At 44.8% G+C, this 25,083-nt stretch overlaps 1 protein-coding gene across 1 annotated transcript in view; it reads left to right on the top strand.

Moving 5' to 3' along the window:
• GLRA1 (glycine receptor alpha 1) overlaps positions 1-25,083 on the top strand; it is a 47,982-nt gene that overhangs the window by 5,002 nt on the left and 17,897 nt on the right. The window contains exons 2-4 of the mRNA XM_077769061.1: positions 510-577; positions 21,419-21,642; positions 24,629-24,711. Of these exons, the coding sequence (XP_077625187.1) occupies positions 510-577; positions 21,419-21,642; positions 24,629-24,711 (375 nt within the window). The remainder of the gene's footprint in view (positions 1-509; positions 578-21,418; positions 21,643-24,628; positions 24,712-25,083) is intronic.

The following is a 25,083-nucleotide window of genomic DNA, read 5'->3' on the forward strand; positions in this document are numbered from 1 at the left end:
GTCTGGAAAGTATTTTAACAAAGACTTATGGACTTCCCTTGAGGTTCCCTCTGGATTCCTCAGCTGGTAATTCCCATCAACACCCTTTCAGGCAATCATTCTTGGTTCATAAGTTCAAGGCAAGGAACTTGCTGTTCCTGGCGATTCCCAAGATGGCCTCCAAATGTTGTAGCCGTAAATACATTTCAGCCACAAATTAGAAGACAGCCGATGGGGTTTGGGGCAGGGATTTCAGCCATATGGCAGGATGATGAATCATCCTGTGTTAATGAAAGTACATCTCAGCTCAGCCTCTGGTGTTCTGTACCTGGTGCTCACTTGGGGACCAGGGAATCTGGCATAGTGATGTAGCTGGGAGTCCCAGCTGCTCCACGGTCAGGTGGAGGGCAAGCAAGGGTCTCCACCACCAAGAGGGATCCATCCCTAGAATCAGTGTCCCAAGAATGGGTCTTATCTTGTGGATTTCTTCCTGACCATGGAGCTGAGCGGGACTCTCTCTTTATTGGCAGGTCCCCCGGTGAATGTGAGCTGCAACATTTTCATCAACAGCTTCGGCTCCATTGCTGAGACAACCATGGTGAGTGAGTCAAAATACAGGCTGCTATTTCCCCCTGGGGGCTTATCTCTTCCAGAAATATGAACCCTCTACATTGTGCTTCCCCAAGGAGGTGGAGAATTTGGCGTTTTTTCAGATCTCTGGTGTATACCAGACTTGGACATCTTTAGTGTCCTATTCAATGTTTGGGGTGAAGACATGCATCTGAAAATGGCCAAAGATCCAGCAAGGCTAGCACACGCCAAACACCCAGGATTTCAGAAACAAAATTATAGCAATAGGCTGAAGTTTTAGATGAAAAGAAAATATAAAAAGCTGCTTGTAGGTTTACAATTCAACTGTACAATAGCAGAAGACCTCTTATAGAAGCTGCAGTGCATATATTGGGTTGATTCTACTCCTCTCTCTGCTTTTATGTGTATTTCAAAATTCTCATGGTAAAAAGTTTAGAATAAATCAACTATAACGGGGGTGCCCAGGTCGCTCAGTCTGTTAAGTGTACAGCTCTTGATTTCTGCTCAGGTCATAATCTCACAGTTACAGGTTTAAGCCCCGCATCAGGCTCCACACTGACAGCACAGAGCCTGCTTGGGGTTCTCTCTCTTTTTCTCTCTCTCTCTCTCCCTCTTTCTCTCTCCTTATGCATACTCTCACACATGTGTGCTTGCTCTCTCACAAAAGAAATAAACTAAACTAAACTAAAATGAAATGAAATGAAATGAAATAAAATGAAATAAATCAACTATACTGGAAAAAAAGACTAGAGGGAAAAATACCAAAATGTTAATAACAATTATCCCTGGATTGCAGACTTATGGATAATTTTGAATTTTCTTCTTTCAATATGTCCCTATTTTCTAACTTTCTACAAGTAGCAAATATTACATTTGTAATTATAAATAAATGCAGTGATACTTTAAAATATTTTCTCAATCCTTGAAAACAAACAAAAAATTGTACTTGTTTCGAAAGGAGTGATCTAACTCATGAGAAAATAATTAAAGCAGCCTGAAGTCATCTCTTTATGAGCAGAGGGACAGTAGCCAGCCAATCACCAAGTCCTAAAGACAGATGTTACTGCCAGGAAATCCTCTCCATCACCCATTTCTGGACATCCCCTCCCCCTAGTCTCATTCAGGCTTGCATGGCCCATGCTCACTTTACTGCAAAAGAGTCTTAACTCTCATCCTGCCCCACTCCCAGCCTTCTTTCTCACACACTGGTCCTTCTAAGACCACAGATCTGACCACACCACTGCCCTGCTTCAGCACCTCCCCTGGGGCTCCCCCCAGCTTCAGCATTAATCCCCCATCCCTTTGCTAAGCTTAGAAGACCTTTGGGGATTCTGCCCAGCTTTATCTCTTCTCTCTTTCACTTCCTATTCTGGATAACGGAAATGCCCAGAGCTGTCCAGACAAGTATGTCTCTGTGTTGATGCCATTGAGGCCTCTGTCTAGAGCACACACACCAGCCCCCCTTCCCTTCCTGTCTGCTCTTTTCCTTTAAGTCTATACTTGAATTACCTACAGAGGCAGACTTAACATGTGTGTGCACATGCGAGTTCATGTGTGTGCTTGACCCAAGGCTACAGAGAGTTCTTCCTGCCCAGTCTCATGACACATTTGACAGTTCCCATACTAGCACTTACCACTCACACGTAACACCATTAATAGTCTGCTTATTCGTCCCTGTTCCTGCTGTAACATAAGTTATCCTGGGCTGGAGCTTGTCTCATTTCCTGTGGTAACCTCAGCAGCTGGCACAGTGATTTAATAATGGGTACTCAATAACTTTTCAAAATAAATAAACCAAATCAAATATATTGTCTGTTGATTCACACAATGATTCGGTCCTAAACATTCATAGAGATTAGATCTAATCTTTTGATCCCAGACTGGCAAAAATCACTGAACTCTATAGGTCATGGGACAAATGGTCCAAAATCTGTCCTTTTGCAAAGAGGCCTGTCTTGATAGGATCGCGTAGACCCTGCCTACATCCAAAAGATGAATGATCAAACTCCCTAAAATTAATAGGCCTCTTAATCTCCAAATGGAGATGATCCCACCTGATGACTAGGAACAAATACAGCTGCTTTCCACTGGGTTGCCAGGTCAAAAAGTCAAGTTTTTCCACACTTTGAATGGACATCTTAAGAGCTCCTAATGAAACTCTCTGCTTTTCTTCTTGTTCCTCGCAAATCTGAAGCACATTGACACTTGCATTATTCATAGTCTTTGTGTAGTATGTGTTGACACTTCCCCTTTTCTTCTGGACTGGTAAATAGTTATCCAATCGAGTCAGGGACCACCTAGCTATGGAAAGAACTTGGTTGTTTGAGGACAGGTATACATATCTGCTCTCTACCGCCCCCCAACTTGTTCCTCTGTAATGGCCACAAAGAGATCTATTTTCTTGACACACATTCTTAATAGAATAGCAGTTTGCCTTTTTTTGTGTGGTGGTTAGAAGCCAGGCTCTGGTGTCACATAGACCCAGGCTCACTCACTATATGTGAGGAGCTGATTTGTTTCATGTCTTTAAGCTTCAGTTTCCCTGTCTGTAAAATCCCAGCGGTGACAAACATACTGACTTCTTGAAGTATCATGAGTAGAAATGATATGCAAGAGTGTTTATCACAGTAAACAGTTTTTGTAAGTGCTCCCCATGATTCCCATAATAATGCTGATGGTGATGATGATGACGATAATGGAGACCCCAAAGCTATCATGATCTTGAGCCTCATTTCCCCCTCCCTCATGTCTCCTGTCCACCTTTCCTGACCTCACTCCTGTTGCATTTTGCTCCCTACAGTGTTGCAATTAGGACACAGTCCTCTGTGGCCAGACAAAACCTGAGGTTCGCTGTGACCTTGGGCAGAGTAGTCTGAGTCAGCCTCCTCGTATGTAGAGTGGGGTACCAGTAGCATTCACCTTGTGATGTGTTGTGAGGATTGAGAGATAAAGCATAGAAAATGCTAAGCACAGTGCTTGACACAAGGTACACACAATGAATGTCAGCTATTACTCTTAAACACTACCCATAATTTTCAACACATTTCACATCACTGCCTCATCTGAGTCCTTCATTAAATTCTTGGTCTTGCAACCAATCTACTTGCAACCAGTACTGTAGACATGGTAGATAATTTGCAGCTGAGAAAACAGATTTGGAGACATCACATCACAAAACCAGTTAGCTCTCACACAGGGATTAAGATCCAGTTCTCATAAGCCATAGAAGGGGTCTGTTGTGTATCACACCACCATAATGTCAAAGGGCAAAGACTTGGGAAATGCAGGGGCCACAGACCCACACAGCATGCTGATGCAACCACCTAAGTATTGTCAAAAGTAGAAATCCAACCTCTTATGGTGCCAGGCTCAGCATGCCTCAGGAGGAAACAGTCAATAATGAAAATCGAGATAACCAACAAGGGAGGCCCAGGGGGCCCAGGGGGCCATGGCCCCCTGAGGTGGAGATGCATAATCTCTAGACAAAGAATGAGGAACTGGCAATGATGTGCCTCTTTGGGAGTGGTCCACATTGGGAGTGGTCCACAGGGGACATAGTTTTCTCCTTAGTAACTAAAGTTAATCCAAAAGAGGAGGTACCATCTTTAGTTTGTACATTCCACAAAACTGTGATTTCCCCCCTCCCACTGGGTCCTTAATTATCTGCATGTGTTTAATTTACTTTGCAGATGATTTAGGAAAAACAGAACATAATATCTCAAAACTAGAAAAAGCCTTAAGAAATTATCTAAGTCCTTCATTTTACAGAGAGGGGATCTGATGGCTAGAGTGAGGATGTCACTTGAGCAAGGTCACACAGCATGGACCAGGTATAATGCTGTTTGCGATAGCCAAGGCCTCCCCTCCCCCTCAGCTTCTTTCTAATGTAGACCCTACCAACCAAACCCTCTGGACCACTTTCCCATTCAAGCCTCTTGTCACTCAACATATGTTTGGAGAGCAAGATGGGACTCATATTAATACAATAACAAGAGCAACAACCATGCCTTAAATGCTACTATGTGCCAGGCATGTGGAGAGCACTTTTGCCAATATCATCTCATTCAGACCTCACAAAAGCCTGTGAGGCAGGAAATGTAATTCCCATTTTACAGATAAGTAAGCTGATACTCAGAAACATAAAGTCACACAGCCTGATTGGTGTCAGAGGTGGAATTTGAACTGAGATCTATCTCACCCCCAAGTCTGTCTTCTCCTGAGCCAAATATAAACATTTAATTCCTGGATGTTTGGAATTACCCAGCCCTTGCTTGTTTCCTTGCATCATAAGGAAATCAGAGATGAAAGGGAACTTCACTGAATAGACATGCCCAAGCTGCCAGACTTCCAGCCCAGGACTCTGCCTCACCGAAAACACAAAGAGCTGACTGTGCTTCCTGGGCCCATGGTAATATGGGTATAGTCCCTGTGCCAGAAACTTTCCAGCCTGTGTTTGTTCTCCAAGAGCAGCGGGAATGCATAGCAGCTCTATAAACAGCTGGAGTCCCCAGGCCTGACTGTCTGCCTCCCAGGGCCTGGCTTTATTCACCGGAGTTAACAGACCTGAGAGCAGAGAGAGGCAGCCAGGAAAGCAACAGGGGTCTCTATCCATTCCCAATGAGAGGAAGGCTGAAGCTGTCAGCCCTTCATCTGACCTTTCCAGGGGCTTTCATTGGGTCTCTGCAGAAAATGAAGGTAGAGATTGGAACACGAATGGGAAAGAGAGAAGAGGAAAAGGGGTCCTGAACTAAGCAGCCCCTTTGACAGGCCATGAGATAAAGATTTGGAACCAGAACCTAGAGGGATCCATCCAGCTTGTCTGGATACATGTAAGTCCCTATACTGCAACATCTATGTGTCTGTGTATACACAGACATGTGTATACATGTGTATACACACATGTGTATATTGTGGGATTGTGCATTTGTGCAAATGTACACAGAGGCATGTGCATATGTGTATGCTAGCTTACAGATATTGAAACAGGTAACTTCAAAGAGAAATGTGTGTGACCAAGTGCAGATATGAACATAAGTATGTCTGGTTCTGTGGTTATAAATGTACATGTAAATAAGTGTGGTGTGCATGCATCTGTGTGTGTATATATATATGTAACAGGATGTAAAAGTACTTAAGAGCAAATGTACATGAAGTATATTATCCTCAGTTATGCAATTATATAGGGATATTTGTGAATGTATGAGCACATATTTAAGTACAAGTCAGCATCTGAGTAAGCACATTTATATGTATGTATGTACATGTGAATATGTGTATGTACAATTACATGTGAATAGGTGAGAAAGAATTTAAATGTGTATAGGTATGTATGTCCATGCACATGTGCAGGTACACATGTGAATGTATATATGTGGGGACACACTGATAGCTGGAATTCATGTGGAATATATGTAAACAAATGTGAGAGAGAGAAGAGTGTATGCGTGTGTGTGTGTATGTGTGTCTGCGTGCATATGTATTGACATCCTTTGGGCATGAATCCCAGTGTTTACATTATTAGGACATGTGCTCCAGGCTCCCTTGCCAAGTCTTGGGCTAGCCTGGCATAGAGACAGGCACACTGTGTCCAGGACCCCCAGTGACTGGTGAAAGCCTATCCAACTACAGTCTACAAGTTTGGCCTCATTTGTAGATATTAAGGAGCAATGGACAGAGTTCTGAACAGAAATCAAGAGACCAGGAATGGAGTTTTAGCTCTGCCACTATTTAATGCCACTGAGACTCAGTCCTCTCTAGGTCCGTGCCTCTAAGAATGTTGTGTAGGAACTCATGAGTAATAGGTATGAAAGTCTTCTATGAGTGCTACAGAAATGTAAAGGATTACTTTTTTTTAAGTTTATTTATTTTGAGAGAGAGAGAGAGCAGGTGAAGAGCAGAGAAAGAGGAAGCGAGCGAATCCCACACAGGCTCAAAGCTACCAGTGCGGAGCCGGTCGCAGGGCTCAGTCCCACAAACCATGAGATCATGACCTGAGCTGAGACTGAGTCAGACGTTTAACTGACTGAGCCAGCCAGGCACCCCTAAAGGATTGTTAACTATTGAACCAATCAGCCAAGGACTCCAATACATAAGCCTAAGGAAACACCTTCTTGGTTTTTTTCTTCTGTTCCCTATTTTATTCATTTATTCCTTCCACCCCTGTTATCAACCACATCCTATACATGCTGAATATGGCATTAAGCTCTAGGAATAGAGTTCTGTTTTACTCATATTAGGCTAGGCTTTCCTGCAACAACAAATAACCCCTCAAATCTCAAAGCCTTAAAATAACAAAGATTGATTTATCACTCATCTAAAGTCTGCTATGGATATTTATGAATACATGAGCACATATTTAAGTACAAATCAGCGTAAATCAGGTCTGGGGAACTGTCCAAGACCACTGTCCTCCATGTGGTGGCTGAGCATTGCATTTCCACATCAACATGTGATTTCACATTTGCCACGCAAGGGAAGAAAGCACTGAAGGCTTGAACAGGGACAAATCAATGGTATCCTCCCCAAAGTGACATAGACCACTTCTGCTTGTATCTCATTATCCAAAGGAAGTCACGTATAGCCCACCCCCCACCCCCTGCCATGTCCCCAGAGGTCTCTGCTTCTTCTATGGAGACAGTGAACAACAAAACCAAAGATAACAACACAGTGTAATAAGTGAGATCACAGAGGTTTGCACAGGATGCTATGGGACACAGAGAATAATGACCACCAGTAGCAATATTAGCCCACACTTACTCACATGTCTTATGTGCCAGGTGCTGTGAAAACGCTGTTGTGTGATTTTGAGCCATTTTTCTAAAGTGGAAATCTGATCATGGTGCTGTCCATGTTAAAACCTTCCAGCAGAGAATGATGTCACAGAATGACCCAAAGGTTGGGTGGGGAGGGGTTAAAAAACTAGTGTGTGTCCAACAGCACTAAAAGAGGGGGAATGTCAAGTAAGAAAAGATAACAGTGTCCAATGGGTTTGGTGGTGGTGAATGGGGAAGGGGAGTGTGTATGAAATCTGGGAATGTAATATCAGGGGCATGAAGAAAGCAGAAGACAAACTTTACTGGAGCAAAGACAATAGGAAGATAATTCTTCCAATGAAGAGGTGAAGTGGCAGTGACTCTCATGTATTGACCACTTTACTGAAAATCAGGCATTTTTGGTTGGTAAATTATGGGGATTATTTCATGTAATCCAACAATCCATTTTATAGATGAGGAAACTGAAGCTCAGAGGGACTTAATTCACCCAAGCTTTTCCAACCAATAAATGCCCTCACCAGTTACTATCCGCAGGCTGCCTGACTTCTGGAGCCCTGCTCTTGGCTGTGTCCACTTGCTCGGCAAAAGGAAAGGTAGTAGAGCCAAAGAGCTGATGGGCCATGGGTCTCCTGCACTGTGGTCTGGTTAATCAGTAGGATTTGTGCGATTCTACCATAACTTATATCACAGCAAGACCTTGGCCATCCATCCCTTTGGATATTTGCAAATGAGGCCTCAAGTCACATGAAAATAGCTACCACTTCAGGAGATGAAATGCCCCTTAGCCCAACCCTAAATGCTTGTTTGGGAAGTAGTACTTCACAATGTCAACCTACTTCTGGGGTCAGCTGTTTGAATGATGCAGATACTTTGATATGATGTTTGAATGATGCAGATACTTTGAATCATAGAAGATAAAACTAAACCCATATACTTTTCTCCAACTCTGCTGCTCTCAACTCTAGTTAAACTTGGCAACATCTCTCTCCTACTTGGCTAAAACTATGTCCTAACTGGTGTCTATGCCTCCCCACTTCACACCCTCCACCACTTCCCACAGTGGCTAGAGGAATCTTTTTAAGCCCTAAATCAGATCACAGCATTCTTCTGCTTCAGGCTTCTGTTACTCTGCTCTGTTCCCTCTGACCCTAGAGACCTTTGTATGAATGGCTCCATCTCCATCTGCAGGTCTCGGCTCAGATATCTCTTCAGAGAGCTCTTCCCTGACTCCCTATCTAAAAATGTTCCCCTCTCCAGTCACTATCACATCACTAGTTTCCAGTATCCTTGAAGCAATGTCTCAGATGTGAAAATTCACTTGTTTGTTGTCTTGTTTACTTTTTTATTGGAAGGGGGTCCTTATCTCTCTCAATCGTCCCCATATTTCCAGTGCCCAACACATTGCCTGAACCATAGGAGCTCGATCAATATTGGTAGGAGGAATTATCCTTGGAGGTTCTCTGGTTGAACTGCCATCTGTTGTAAGAATCTCAGCCACAAACATTGTGGCCAAGCAGTTTCTGCTTGGATCCCTCTAAAGAAAGGGAGCTCCCTATTTCCCAAGATATCCAAGCCAATTCCACCCTTCGGACAATTCTAAAAATCTCCATTTACCCATTGTTTTCATTCTGATCCTAGGGCCACAGAGAACCAACCTGTTCATTTGATAGCCCCTCAAATAACTGAGGTCAGTCTTCTTGCCCCTTGCCCACACCTGGCTTCTTCAACCATTCCCCAGTCCCTTTACCGTCCACGGTGCTCTCAGAGTACATCCAGTGCCATAGTTTCCCGTCTTGAGATGAAAGAAATTAACCCCAGCCCTCAGGACTGCTCAGAGTAGAGCAAAGTGGGGCCATAGCTATCCCAGCTCTGGGGTAGTAGGCTTCAAAGCATTGTTTTTAATAGCAGCCCTACCACCACAGATCATTTTAAGCTAAATCTTATGTAGCACTTTGACAAACTGATAAAATAAAAAAAAATGGGCTGTTTTGGATGAAGTGGAGCAGAAGCCAGGAATCTTACTCCTTTGGTTTTTCCCTCAATCCCTGCCTCCCCAAGGTAGCCTCAGGCAACCTCCTCAGAACCCTAAATTTTTCCCTCAATCCCTGCCTCCCCAAGGTAGCCTCAGGCAACCTCCTCAGAACCCTAAAATAATTTCTATGCATGCCACTTCAAAGACATTTCAGTTTAGGGGCACTTGGGTGGCTCAGTCAGTTGAGCGTCTGACTATGATTTCAGCTCAGGTCATGATCCCAGGTTTGGGGGTCAAGCGCTGCATTGGACTCCATGCTGAGCATGGAGCCTTCTTCAGATTCTCTCTCTCTCTCTCTCTCTCTCTGTCCCTCCCCCACCCACATGAGCGCATGCTCTCTCTCCCCCTCTCTCTCAAAAAGAAAAAAAAGAGAGAGAGAGACATTTCAGTGTAGGCAACTATGTCACAGTGTTCATTCACACTATGCTACAGACAAGAAAACACTAGAACATACATCCATTTAAGTACATGAGTAACAGATGAAAACAAGCTTTTGTAGTAAGTCCAATAAAAAAGAAAAGACAGAGCAAGAAAACAGGAATGCCCCTGTGTCCCACTGTCCTATCCTATGTAAACCACTACAGAGGAGCAAGTTAGTGTACATCCTACTACTTTCTTTGACTGCACATAGATGTATGTACACCTAGGCGACCTTCATATAAATGCAACTGTGATCTTGTCACTTTCCACCATGTCTTGGAATCTCTCCCCATCACTACATATGGGTCTAACTCATTCTTAACTCTCTGCACACCACCAACTTGGAATATAAGAAGTGGTTTATTATTACTACATTCAAGATATGACAAATATGGGTGCCTGTGTGGCTCAGTTGGTTGAGCATCCGATTTCGGCTGTGGTCATGATTGCAGAGTCTGTGAGTTGTAGCCCCACATTGGGCTGGCTGCTGTGAGCATGGAGCCTGTTTTGGATCTTCTGTTCTCCTCTCTCTCTGCCCCTCCCCTGCTTGGGCTCTCTTTCTCAAAAATAAACAAACATTTAAAAAAAGATAGGACAAATAATTGTAATCTGTTTCCAAGCTTTATGGCTTGCCTGTACAGTCCCATGCCATCATTTCATGGTATTGACCCACTCTTTTCCTGATGGACCCTTTGCATTTATGTAGCTCTTCACTATTACAAACAACACCACGAAGGATAGTCGTGTCCACAACTCTGTGTGTTTCCTCAGGATATATTCCAGAGGTGGAATGCCTTTATCAAAGGGCATGTGCCTTTTTTGTTATTTTGACAGACTTTATTGCCCAGCTCACTTCCAAAACAGCTTCTAATTTACTGTCCCCATAACAGTGTTCATTTCCCTTTATCCTCGCCAACCCATGATATTATCGAGCCTTTTCATTTTACCAAATGGTATTTTAAAATTGGTACCTCATTGTCATTTTTAATTTTCATTCCAGATTCCTAGTGAATTTGAGTATATGCAAAGATATATTCAGGTTTTTATTGGGATTCGATTGAGTTTATAGATTAATTTGGTAAGAATGACATCTTTACAATATTATATAAACATGGTACATCTCTCCATTTATCTAGGTATTCCTTTATGCCTTTCAGTAAAGTTTTAAAGTCGTTGCTGTTTTTGTTTGTTTGTTGCTTTTTTTATTATTATCTACAAGTCACATACTTCTTGTTAGGTTTATTCCTAGATATTTTGTGAGGTTGGTTTCTATTTTGGATGAGATCTTTTCTGCGGTTGCTTTTTTCCATTACACTTTCAGTCTTTCTACAAAGCTAATGCTAGGTCTTTTTTTTTATACTCTTGGGTTTGGGGGATCCAAGAGAAAGTCTATTAAATGTCATCCAATTAGATACAGCTCAACACTCCACAAAGCCTTGGTAAACTGAATACTTAAAGAAGGCCAAGGATAGAACGCTCAGAAATGCCATGAGAGTCTGTTACAGGCAGAAAACGGGGCTGCAGGCAGCTTTGGTATCATTTGCTGAGTGCTTCTCTCCCAGCACCCCACTGAGGGAAGCATCTCGATCGTGAATTTATGACAGCTCAGAGTTGGCTCTCCATCAGATTAGATGCAGAAAGGCTGACTCATGACAGTCAAACCCACAAAAGACTAAAGTGGGTAAATAAGACTCCCAAGTTATTTAATTTACAATGGGGCTCTCCATTTGAATAATGGGACTGCTCGAGTCCTCCAGGAAAGCACTCCCTTGCTACTCTCTGAATGCCAGGGAGGCCAATCAAAAGTTGCATCTGACATACCTGGAACTGAACAAAGAAGAAGGAAGAAGACTGATAGTCTTGAGGGAAATTTTGTCCATGCCACAGCAAGGTCTGAGAAAACCATCCCTGCCTCACCCTATAGAAATCTTCTTTCCAGGAATGAAAATATTGGTGTTCCCCCATCCAGATGATGCTCGATTACCAATTGCCAGATTCCTATTCCTCAAATACCCTATCTCATAGTACTGAATGAATGTCTCCTGTATGTTTATAAAATAGTTCTCTAAATGAGATACAGTACAGTAAATTAGGGTTCCAGTTATTAAATTAGAAGCACAGCCTTCTTCTAAATCATTGGGATTACACGTGGGACTTTGTGATTGATGCTGGTCCTTGCCAAGCTTCCTCTACTGCATACTCTTTTTCTGCTGTAGTTTAACCCCACAAAGAGCAAACTGTTTTCCATTTTTCCAAATGTACTAGTGGCATGTCTCACTACTGTGCCCTGTGCTGCCAGCACTGACCCCTTTTCTTTTTCCAGGGCAACATCCACTCTTCAATTTGCATTCTTTGGCACCAGTTCTGAGTCGACCTCACTGTTTAACATCCCAAGCCAAAGTTCTCCACCTGATGCTAACTATAAAGACATGTATGAGCCAACCAGTCACTTGGGCTTAGTGAGGTCCCAGTATACTGTATCTACCATATTTCTTTCACCTACCCATGTAGGAACTTGGTTTAAAAAAAAAAAAAGGAAATAGAGAGGCAACATATAATTGTCCAAAGAACGTGAAATTGAGAGCCAGATAGTCCTGGGTTCATGTCCATGTTCTAGCACCTACTAGCACCTCTATTTAACCTCTCTGAATTTCAGTCCCCTCCCCCATAAAATGAGTATAATAATACCCAATGTGCTGGGTTGATGAAAGGCTTAGAGATACAATGCATATAATGTTCTGGCCAATGCCAGAATCCCAGTAAACATAGCTACTATTAGCATTTTTATGTAATTATTAAACTCATACTGTGTTTTAGTGATCCCCTTAAGAAAAACAAAGATGCTCAGTTCCACTGGTCCAAACCATCTACAGTTCTTTACAACAAATGCATCTCTGATTATGTGAGATCAAAATGAGAATGCACCAAGCAGGGTGGTGACTTGGGAGAGGTTCAAGGCACAGAGCAGGCATCTGGAACCGAGAAGACAATGGGTCAGGATCTGGGGAGCCTGCCAGCACTGGACTTGAGCGTAGAGCTGACAATGGGTCAGATTCAAGGGTCAGATCAGGAATGAGGTAGGAGCACTGGTGGACTGCTGGTCCTGGGGCAGAAGCTTTTTGTCCTTTGCCCTTTTAATACTTCCTGATAATTGTGGGTACCCACAAACCCACAGCCACATAACCACAGCCAGACACAGTATCAGATGGCATTAAGGTGTCATGAAACTGTCGCTTGGGGCAATTCTAGGAGATCCTGGGCAGTGTAGTCTAGGAGTTAAATGCTTGGACTCCAGGATAAACATCTTGGGTGCAAATGTCAGCTTTGGCACTTACTAGCTGTGTGATGTCAGGAACAGTACTTTAACCTCTGTGTGCCTTGATGTATCTAACCATAAAATGGGAACGATAATAGAACCTACATCGCAGAATTACCATGAAGATAAAGTACCACACATCATGCTCTTGCATCATTCCTTACATGTGGTAAACTTGCAAGCTTTCATATCAGTATTATCAATCTTGGATCTACCAGGAGCTAGTGGAGGGAACTCAAGATTTTAGGGTTTTACTTTCCACATCTGTCCAAGGCGGGGAAGAACCTTCTCTTCATGCTAAACTTCACAGAACAAAAGTAACACAAGGGTGACTTGAAAACTAAAAAGCAGCGACTACATATAATGCATCATTGATAAAAGAAGCCAATGCAGTGTACTCCTTAAAAGCAGACTTTGGAGTCCGCCAGTCATGGATTCAAGCCTCAGTTCTGTCGCTAACTTCAGATGAAGCACTAGATAGCCCCCAGCCTCAGTTTATCTGTAAAATGGCATCTCTTTGAGAATCTGGAGACAGGGTTCACTAAAGCTCTTAACACAGTACCTGACACTCAGTTGGGATTTAATAAACTCTGTGTGCCAGTGAGCCAGATCCTTACTGAGCTGGGGCTGACTTGTCTCACATTTGGAGGCCTCGTCTATGACTCTGGTTCCACAGTGCTTCTTAGAGGTCTGGGGAAGTGCTTGGAGGGGAGGGCAGCTGGTGGGAGAGGAAGAGGAAGCTCATATAGCAACCTGAGCACCCTCTACTCAGATGCCTCTGGTCCCTGGCTTTCAGCAGACCATCCCAACTCTCATGCTAATCCCAAATCCTGTCAAAGCCAAGGTCACGTTAGAGCTTTTCCAAGGACAGCAGAACCTGCTCAATGGCACATTCAACTTGCTTCTTCTCCTGCCCTCAAAGGTGTACAAGTGGATAGGAAAAGAAGAGGCATGGGGTCAGGATGTCTGTATGCAAGTCCCACCTTAGTCACTGAATTGCTGTGTGGCCCAGGGAAAGTCTCTTTCCCTCTCTGGGCCATGAGTAAAATGAAAAAGTTGAGACAGAATTCTCCAAAGGTTCTTTCTAGCTGTAATATCTGATGAGGAAAACGATGAAGATGATAACGATGGTGACAGAAGTAGGGTTCTCTCATCCACCCCATCCTGCATTCCTACTCTCTTAGTTTAGCCGGCCCTTACTGATTGCCACAACAGCCTCAAAGCAGGTCTTCCTCTGCCCGTTGTCTCTCACTTCCAATCCTTTCTGATAATGCCCAGCACTGCTTCTCCTGAAGTCAAACGGTGATGTTGTTCTGCTGCTTAAGCCTCCAGCAGCACCCAGTTGGTTGCAGAATAAAATCCAAACACTTTGGTTTGGTAGTTCAGGCTATTCGCAGTCTCAGATCCCTCCATTTTACAGACTTGCCACCGCAGGGTGGTTGAGAGCGTGAACCTACATAACCACACAAACCAGATTCGAATTCCAAACCTCCTGATTACTATTTAAGTTTGAACAAATTACTTAACCTCTCTGACTCTTCTTCACCTATAACTTGAATATATCTATGCTATAGGATTGTTTTAAAGATAAAATGAGCTGAGGGGCATCTCGGTGGCTTAGTTGACTAAGCGTCCAACTCTTGATTTTGGTTCAGGTCATGATCTCACAGTTCGTGGGATCGAGCCCCGTACTGGGCTCTGCACTGACAGCACAGATCCTGCTTGGGATTCTCTCACCCTCTCTCTCTCTCTCTGCCCCTCTCCTGATCATGTGTTCTCTCTCTCTCAAAACATAATAAATATTTTTTTAAATTTTAATGTTTATTTTTGGCAGAGAGAGAGAGAGATAGAGTGTGAGCAGAGGAGGGACAGAGGGCGAGAGAGAGAGAGACATAGACTCCTTTTTTTTTTATGTTTTTTTTTTTTTTCTAGGAGAGAGAGAGAGACAGCATGAGCAGGGGAGGGTCAGAGAGAGAGGGAGTCACAGACTGAAACAGGCTCCAGGCTCTGAGCTGGCAGTGAGCACAGAGCCCGACGCGGGGCTCGAAACCACGAACCGCGAGATCATGACCTAAGCGAAAGTCGGACGCTTAATCGACTAAGCCACCCAGGCGCCCCGAGAGACATAGACTCCTAACCAGGCTCCAGACTCCAAGCTATCAGTACAGAGCCCAACACGGAGGTCAAACTCACAAACCACAAGATCGCGACGTGAGCCAAGTCACAAGATCATGACCTGAGCCAAATTCAGACACTTAACTGACTGAACCACCCAGGCACCCCTAAGTAAACATTTATAAAAAAGATAAAATGAGCTGAAATGTGTGGCATGCTTAGCATTAACCTGGAACATAGTAGGTCCTAGGTAAGGGGGACCTTTTATTACTTATATGGCTGGTGGTTGAGCTAAGCTGAAGGGTTTAAATGCCCCTATCTACACACCTCTGCTTTGCTATTCCTTCTACATGAGATTCCTTTGACCTGCAACTAAGTCTATATCCTAATCTAAATACACCGAGGCCACACCCTAGTCCCCAAGTCCTGTCCTGATCTAAGCCTGACTCCTCACCCCTGGACTTCCTCCTCACGCATCACTGGCCTCCTTTCCAGCTGGAACTAGATACTGTTCCCATCTCAGAACAACCCCAGACCTGGAGGTTGGGGGGCTGGAACAGACTGAAAGGGGCTACCTCCAAAGTCACCTTCCCTGTGAAAGCGTTTCCTGACTCACCCAAGCTGGCTGGAAGTTATCTCAGTGACTTGAGAGCAATATCTAACAGCAATTTTTAGAACCTCTTTGACCTATGTCACTGCCAGTTTTGTGTGGTAGATATTTGTGTCCACATCTTGCCTCACCTGCTAGATAATTTGAACTCTCTGAGGGTAAAAACCAAGACCTTATGCCTCCACCCTCACTGTTCTTCTGCTAAGCCTAGCAAATATTTATAGAGTAGAATTGAGTCTAGAGAAGAGACACCCCTTTGAGAGCTGGAATACGAAGACCTAGGGAAGGTATGAGAATCTGGCCCTTTGTCCACGTCTTGGGTGCTATCTCTTGGCTCTGATAGCAACAGGCACACATCCTGTCTACCACATTCCCTTCTCACCACCCCATTCACCCAGGCCCCTTCCTACTAAGACAGTTCATGCTTCCTAATTTCCCATGGGACTGAGTTTAGAGGAGTTCCAACTGGGAAAAGTTGGAATGTGAAGTTAGGCACAGCGGGGGGTGGCAGTGGTGGGCAGATCCCGTGGCAGGTGGCACACAGGAAGCCCTCAAATGTTTGTTAAATGACAGAATGAGTGAATGAAGGAATGAATGCTCTACCTTGGTCTTATAAGCAAGGCAGTTGCCCTGTTACCTGAAAACAGACCATCAGTGTCTCTCGGGGACAGGATGGGTGAGTTGATGCTGGAGACTATGGAGTGAGAGCTCAGGAAATCCTTCCCACCCCAGCCGTAGCCGGGCCAGCCTTGAGAGCTTGAGACCTGGAAGCCAACTACCGGAGGTGGAACCTGAGGGTCCAGAGTGGAGAAGTCAAATATTGCTCCTCTGGCCTCCGAACCTGAACAGAGACCCCAAGCATGTCAAACACTGACCAGTGTGATTGCAGGGCTAAGTAAGCAAAACAGCATCTAGCTTTCAGCCTATTACACCAATTACATTGATCTCTTCTGAACTGCATTTCCCACTGCTGTTTACCAACTAAGGAGGAGAAAATCGATGGCAACAGCTTGTTTGGGTAGCAGCTGCTGAGGGGAGGAGCGGGGGCTGCTGGCTGGAGTAAAGCTGCCCGCAGACGCCAGAAACATTCTCCAGGTCTCCAGCGTTTCCTTCCTTTCCATTGGTCATTTTATCATGAGATCCCACAGCTCTTGTTTTGTTTTCCTTCTTTTAAGTGATGTACCTTTATCTTTTTTTTTTACAATCAACATGCATTTACTTTTGTTATGAGAAAAACTAACATATGTTTTAAAATATCAGTAATAATGGGGTGCCTGGGTGGCTCAGTCGGTTAAGTGTCCGGCTTCAGCTCAGGTCATGATCTCACAGTTTGTGGGTTCGAGCCCCGCGTCGGGCTCTGTGCTGACTGCTAGCTCAGAGCCTGGAACCTGTTTCAGAGTCTGTGTGTCCCTCTCTCTCTGACCCTCCCCTGCTCATGCTGTCTCTCTCTCTCTCAGAAATAAATATTTTTTAAAAAATTTTAAATAAAATAAAATATCAGTAACAAAATGCATATGTCATAATGTCCTCCCCTGCTTAAAATTCTTCAAAGGCTCCACATGACTGTCAGGATGAAGTCCATACCCCTCAGGAGAGTTTGTTCTTCCCCTTGACCCATCTACTGGCTGTTCTTTCCAAAGTGCCACTCCCATCCTTTGCCTCAAGGCCTCTCAGTAAGCAGTTCCTACTGCCCAGGATGCTTTCCCTGTTTGGCTTAACCTTATTTGGCCTCACCTTAAATATCACTTCTTCTGGAGCCTTCCCTGATCACCAGCCCTAAGTCTGGCTGGAGGGCCTGTCTTCTACGTCTCCCTGGTGCCCTGTACTTCACCCCCATCAGAGTCCTTGTCTGGGTGTGGTGTAAACATTACACTTAGACTCTGTGACTGCAAGAATGTCTTTCTTGTTCTCGGTACATTCTCCAGCGCCTAGAACTGGGCCTAGTACTTAATAGATGCTCACTTAAATGTTACTGGAAAAATAAAACTAATAACTATTAGTATTTGATTTGGAAGAGTTTTTAAAGACTATCTATCCTACTTTTTTTTTTCAGAGAGAGAGAGACAGTGCAAGTGGGGGAGGGGCAGAGAGAGAAGGGGAGAGAATCCTAAGCAGGCTACATGCTGTCAGCACACAGCCCGACAGGGGCCCGAACCCACAGAACCATGAGATAATGACCTGAACCAAAATCATGAGTCAGATGCTTAACTGACTGAGCTACCCAGGCTCCCCTATCCTAACTCTTCTTAACACTGAGGTCTAGAGAAGCAAATTCAAGTTCCAATCATAGGTGCTTTACTGAATCCAATGTGACCTTAGAAAAATGCCTTCCCTGTCTGAGTCTCGGTCTCTCCACTATAAAATGAGGAAAGTTTTTCCTACTCTGTTTCTGGCTTTGCCTCCTCCTCTTGGGTATTGGGTAGCTTGTAGGTGCATTGATCTGGTGGGTAGGTGGGATGGTGCAGGAGAAATGTAAGATCGGGTTCATCCTTTCAAATTCCTGCTGGTCAAGTTGAGAAGATAAGACACACACAGTGCTAAGTGAAATGTTTCTGGTGATTCCGATTTGCTAAGGAGATCAGAAAAGGAAGAAATTGCGAAAGCCTGGAGGCATCAAGACTCCTGCAGGAGAGAGTGCTGAAGCGGAGCAGGCAGAATTTACTGAGGCAGTGAGGATGACAGAGGAGTGTCTCTGGCATAGAGCTGGCAACCTCGCCTGTGGGACGCAACAAAGAGTTGGGCTGACGTGAATTCAGAGCCCATCTCTGCCACTTACTAGTTCTGAGCCTTGGACAAGTTTCACAAACCTCGGTTTCCTACCCCTTACTAGAGGAACTTGAATGTCTGGTATGCAGGGGTTTCCTGAGGATTAAGTCTACGTGACAGTATCTAGAACAGCGCCTGGTGCATAACAGACCATTTTAAGAAACGCCACTTTGCTTTCTTCCTTCCAGCCACGTAAACAGGCGTGATGTGTCACTGGCAAGCACATCGAAAGTGCAGCTGAGGTTTGGGGACTGAAGGCTTTTGCCACCCAACCACTCATAGTCTTGTTTACTCTGACGTCACTTGTCCAGTGCCGCCTTGCACACAAACACACGCGCGTACATACTTCACATAAAATCCAAGAGAGAAAGAGAGGCTAGTTCTAATTCCCTGACCAGATCGGGCCAGGTTGAGCGGCGTCCGTTACTGTCAGCAGGAAAAACAAAGTATCAACATCCACGTCTGGCCTAGAGTTCTCCCTCCACCATGGGACTTATAAGACATGAGATTATAAGACCAAATGTCATTTTCTTTTTTTTTTTATTAATGTTTTTTTATTTATTTCTAGGAGAGAGAGAGAGAGAGAGAGAGACAGCGTGAGCATGGGAGGGTCAGAGAGAGAGGGAGTCACAGACTGAAACAGGCTCCAGGCTCTGAGCTGGCAGTCAGCACAGAGCCCGATGCGGGGCTCGAACCCACGAACCGCGAGATCATGACCTAAGCGAAAGTCGGACGCTTAACCGACTAAGCCACCCAGGCGCCCCCAAATGTCATTTTCTATAGGGCTGGAGGGAGAGGCTTTAATTAAATTATAGAACAATCCTATAAAATACCTTGGCACATTTTATGAAGCTATTGATATTTTTGAAGGAGAACAGAATGAGGCATGTGCTGTGAGGGGTTGCTGGCAGGGGTGAGGGTGAGGGTGGGGAGGAGGGTTGATTGCTTTGGTCCACACCTGCTGATGACAGATGCAGAGTGATTAGGAAAAGAAAACGTAGCACGATTCATTTATCCAGCCCCTTCAGGGAAAGCAGCAGCAGGTGCCTCTGCGTGGAGACTATTCCTTGAAGGAGAGCATTCAGAGTTGGACTTGAACTGAAGTCATTAATCTTTTAGGGAACTATAGGCCCTTTTGAGAATCCAACATAGAGGGCCATGTTCTTCTTCCTGGAAAGCACAAACACACCCCACGTTCTACTTGCAGTGTCATAAATTCATAGATCCCAGGTTTACAATGCCTCCCTAACAAAACTGAAAGCGTCTTCTTCGTTAAAATATTTCTTAATTTCATTACCCACTTTCCTGGCACGGAGACCTACCATCCCACTAACTGCTTCTCAGGCTGTGAAGGCGAGCTGAACGGACTCTTTCAGCTCCTCGAGAACCAATTGAACAAATCCTCGGCTAGGAGTCAGGACTCTTGTGCTCCGGAATCAGCTCTGACCTGCCTTTTCAGAGCGATACCGGGTCCGTCTTAACTCTCTGGACTTCATTTTCTCCATCTGGAAAACAACCACCACCACGAAGGTGGGGGTGGGGGAGGGAGTTTTGACTAGGACGGCATTTCTTCACATAGGTTTGTAGGAGACAAGCATCATGCACAAACACCAGAGTTCTGTGGCCAAAACAAATCAGGGAAATATTGTATATTCTATTCCCCTCTTGGAGGCACATACAAATAGTTAGCATATTAAGGTCTCTGAGAAGTCTTACAATAAAAAATTAGTTGCATTTGGTCTAGTCCAACATTTCTTTCATTGGTTTGATCGTGACTTTTTTTTTTTCCAGCTAAGTAACTACACTGCAGTCCCATCAGAGAAGCATTTAACTAAGCACTGAGTTTAGAACCCAGTAAGATATAACTCCACAACATCTATTAACTCTCCCCAGGGGTGGCTGGGTCAGTCAGAGCAGGCAACTCTTGATCTCAGGGTTGTGAGTTCAAGCCTCACGTTGGGTGTAGAGCTTACGCTAAAAAAATTTTTTTTAAAGAAAACTCTCCTCAAAGAAATAAATCAACATATATGATAGAAGGTTGCAGAAGGCTGGTATTGAAACAGAGCAATGTGAAGCCTATGACCAGCAGGAACACCACTGAATTCACCCATCCTTCCTTTGCAGCTTGGGAATTAATTGTTCTCTTTAGGAAGAATAGTATGAATGCTCAGGCTCAGCTTTTATCCTTTCCTTTTGCTGCTTCAATCTATCTAGAGCAGGGACTCTCAAACCTCAGTGTGCCTGGGAATTACTGCCCTGATGATGTCAATAATAAAAGGGAGACTTCAACTTTATCAGTAATGTACTATTTCACTTGTCTAAAAAAAAATGAAACAAACATGACAAAATGTCAACAGGATGAAAACAGGTGTTTATTACATCAGTTGGAACTTTATTTTTATTTATTTTTATTTTTTAAGTAGGCTCCACACCGAGCATGGAGCCCAACATGGGGTCTGAATTCATGACTCTGAGATCAAGACCTGAATGGAGATCATGAGTCAGATGCATAACCTACTGAGCCACCCAGGTGCCCCAGTTGGAACTTCATTTTTTTTTTAATTTTTCAAAATAAAACATTTAAATAATCTCAGTTCAGAGCTAAATGTACTTACTTTAAGAGGATTTTTAGGGATGACTCCCCTGACTTTTTCCTGACGCACAGACTTTATGTCTCACCCCACATTAGATGCAACCACACTCATAACTCTCCAGAAGGAGCTTTGGGGAGTGCTGAACGAAAGTAATGGGGGGCCTACAAGATTTGACACCCCAGGGCCTGACCCTAACTCTGCCTCCTCGTCTCCTGGCTATAGGACTATCGGGTCAACATCTTCCTGCGACAGCAGTGGAACGACCCCCGGCTGGCCTACAATGAGTACCCGGATGACTCTCTGGACCTGGACCCATCCATGTTGGATTCCATCTGGAAACCTGACCTGTTCTTCGCCAACGAGAAGGGGGCCCACTTCCATGAGATCACCACAGACAACAAACTGCTGAGGATCTCCCGGAACGGAAATGTCCTCTACAGCATCAGGTGAGTTCCACACAGGTCTGCCCCCACCATCTTCCTCAGGACATACCTTGCCCCATTGCTTCTGGGAGCAGATACTAAGAAGTGGGCCAACCAAGCATTAACAGGCCCTGGCAACCCAGCACCTCAGCCAGCTTTTTGTAAATGACACTCAGCGAGTGAGAATACAATACCTTGGGAAATCCTAGGAGTGAGTGGTTCCTTAACCAAGGGAACCAAGGAAGCATCTTAAGGAGAGGGAGGAGGGTTAAGGTTAGGCCTCCTAAGTTCGCTCACCATTTCAATAAAACAAAAAGGGAAAAGAGTATTCAAAGCCAGTGCTCAGCAGCAGGGCTGTTCAGTTACTCAAGGTGAAGACGTTCTAGAAAGCTGCTGTTCTACGTTATGCCTAGAGTTAACAATACTGCATTGTACACATAAACATTTGTTAAGAGGTCAGATCTCATGTTAAATGTTCTTATCACAATTAAAAAAAAATAGCAGGAGCAAAGGCACAAAGCCTGAAAAGTCATAGCAACTTCAATATTCAACAAAAAAGGTGAGTGGTGCTACTCACAGATATAAGCCAGGGCTGCTCCATCCCTTCTATGAACACTTCCTATCCTCCATACCTTGCACTGAGTCTAGGAAACTAGGCCTCCCTTCCCAGCTGAGAGGTATCCTGCAGACACTGGCTAGGGGCAAGCTTTCAGAGTCTCCTGCCAACTCTCCCCACCTCATTCCCAATTTCTTCCCCTGATCCATGGAGAAAATGACCAATGTCCGTGTTAGATTCTAACATACATGGCATCCACTGGGAATTTATTCATTAAGTTGGGTATTTTACATAAATTACTTGCAACCCTCCTAACAACCCCATGAAATAGTTTCTATTATGCCCACTTTGAAGATTGGACAAATAACGATCTGAAAGTTTAGGTCATTTGCCAAAGTTCCCACAGCCACCTAGTAGCACAGCCTAGATTCTAATCTGTTAGCATGGATCTGATGCATGCTCAGAGCCTAGAACAGTGCAGGGTATTCTATAGGTACTCATTTGATGAATGAATGAATATGTTTTTACTTCAAAGAGCTTAAAAGGGACCCTGGCCCTAAATGACTCCTCCTCCCCTTCCAGTTCTTTGGGGAAAGAAATTTTCCTGTTTCCATTAGCAGATGAGCTTTAAATGTCCAGGACCCTAGGGGAGTCTGCATACATCCTAACCCTCAGATGTGACTGGACTCAGGGTATCTCCTGAGAGCAGGCCAGGTAGGAGGGGGGACTTAAGAACCTCAGCAGGGAAAGGAGGCACCAAGGAGGGAATGGCTGGGCAGAGCCAGAAGCTAATGTGGTCTTCCTCGCCCCAGAGCCCAACCTGCCAGTGCACATCCAGATGGAAGGGTGATGGGCTCACAATGGCCACCAGTGTCCTGCCTGGCTGGGGCAGGAGAGGTTACCCTGCTTGGATTCTGCTGCTGCCAGGCTAGTTTTGTATCTCTACAAAGCGAAGCCCCATGTAGCATGACAGAAGGACAAATCAGCAGAAACTGATGTTCCCAAGGTCATTCAACTTCAGGAAATTAACCTAGTGTGACAGCTGCCCCACTTTGGAGCTTTTATCTGCAGAAATTCAACTGTGTTCACTTTCTCTTCACCTTCCCCCTCCCTCCCCCACCCTCTACTTCCCCTTCATCTCCCCTCCCTTTCTCCCCTCTTGCTTCTTACCTTGTGCTTAAATGGGACCCAAATCCAGAGCAGTTGGGAGTGAGCTGGAGGGAGGAAGTGAACACAGGGCCCTGTGCTCACCATCTGCAGCTAAGGCGCCAGCAGCTAAGTGTCACTAGACCACGCCAGTGAGGTGCCTTTCGGGCTAGCAGTGTTGAGAAGCAAACACATGAGCTCAGAATCCAATGGCCAGGAGACATAGTTTTGAATCCTGCCTTTGAGCCAATGCCTGCTGTGTGACCTTGCTCATATGAATGCCTACCAATTCTTCTCTGTACCTCAGTTTTCTCACCTGTCAAATGAGGGAGTTGGCCTGAAGATCTAAGGCTCTTTGGGCTCTGAGAGCCTTTCTTCTCTATTCTCTGCAGCAAGTGCTCAGATGTTGGCACAGCCTTTTAAGCTGAAGCCTTGCATCCTAGCCTGAGCAGCAGACTTCAGCTCTGTTAGGGGGACTCCCTCTGGTTCTAAGGCTGAGCCTCTGCAAGGGTCCAACAACCCAAAATAAACAGCTATCCCAGGAGCCTGGGGGCACCCACCACTTCCCAACTGATCCCAGCAAGAGCCCACAGGTGTGAGAGCCAGCTCTGTTTGGACACCCAGAAAGACCTCTTTGAAATGACTTTGAGGGGCGCCTGAGTGGCTCAGTCGGTTAAGTGTCCGACTTCGTCTCAGGTCATGATCTCACAGTTCGTGGGTTCGAGCCCCGTGTCCAGCTCTATGCTGACAGCTAGCTCAGAGCCTGGAGCCTGTTTCAGATTCTGTACCTCCCTCTCTCTCTGACCCTCCCCTGCTCATGCTGTCTCTTTCTCTCTCTCAGAAATAAATAAAACATTTAAAAAAATGAAATGACTTTTGATAAGTCCAGTGTATGAAGGGAGGCAGCAAAGAACCACTTGAAGCACCTGCCAGATGCACCTGGGAAACCTGAGGCCTGAGGCTACTCAACTTAAAATCCAGACTCTAGAGAAGAGTAGGGATCAGGGACAGCCCCTGGCCCCCAGGTCTTCAGGCAACTTGCTAAAAGCAGATATCTAGAAGCCAGACAGTCTCCAAAGAAACCCAGGAATTCTACTGACTGTGTGACTTTAGGCCACCTACTGTCTCTTTCTGAGCCTCCACTCCAAAGCTGGAAAGTAGAAATATACATGTATTATTTCAATACACACTAGTTCCCTGACCTCCTTGAGTTGTCCGAGATAACTGATTTTCTGGTAGTAACTAGCACAAAGGCACAGCTTCCCTGGTCTGTGGCTCTACTATCATCCAACTCTTTTCTCTTCCCAGAATCACCCTGACACTGGCCTGCCCCATGGACTTAAAGAATTTCCCCATGGACGTCCAGACGTGTATCATGCAACTGGAAAGCTGTGAGTCCCTTGCCTGAGGGCTTTAGAAAGAACCAGACTCCTCTTTACCCATGGGACCAGCAGAAATTCCCATACAGCTGCTCCTAACTGCTGGGCCCCAGGGGATTACTGCACTAGCCCAAAATACCAGATGAGGGGCTTTGCTTTAGAAAATGCATTAGAAATATAACCCCCCCTTCCATTGTCTGGCTGAGGCCCAGCTTTGAAGCCAGCAATATTTTCCCAAGAGGCACTGTTTCGTGTCCCTTGTGAGCATGCTCTCCAGGAACGTAGCAGGAAGAGCTTGAATAAGCCACGGCCCCTGAACTCATAGGGAAGATAGACAACTAGTTGCACAAACAACTCTAACACAGGGCAGCAAGCAGTAAACGT

The sequence above is a fragment of the Crocuta crocuta genome, unplaced genomic scaffold (genome assembly GCF_008692635.1).
Source record: "Crocuta crocuta isolate KB4526 unplaced genomic scaffold, BGI_CrCroc_1.0 scaffold340, whole genome shotgun sequence".
In the NCBI taxonomy this organism is placed as follows: Eukaryota; Metazoa; Chordata; class Mammalia; order Carnivora; family Hyaenidae; genus Crocuta; species Crocuta crocuta.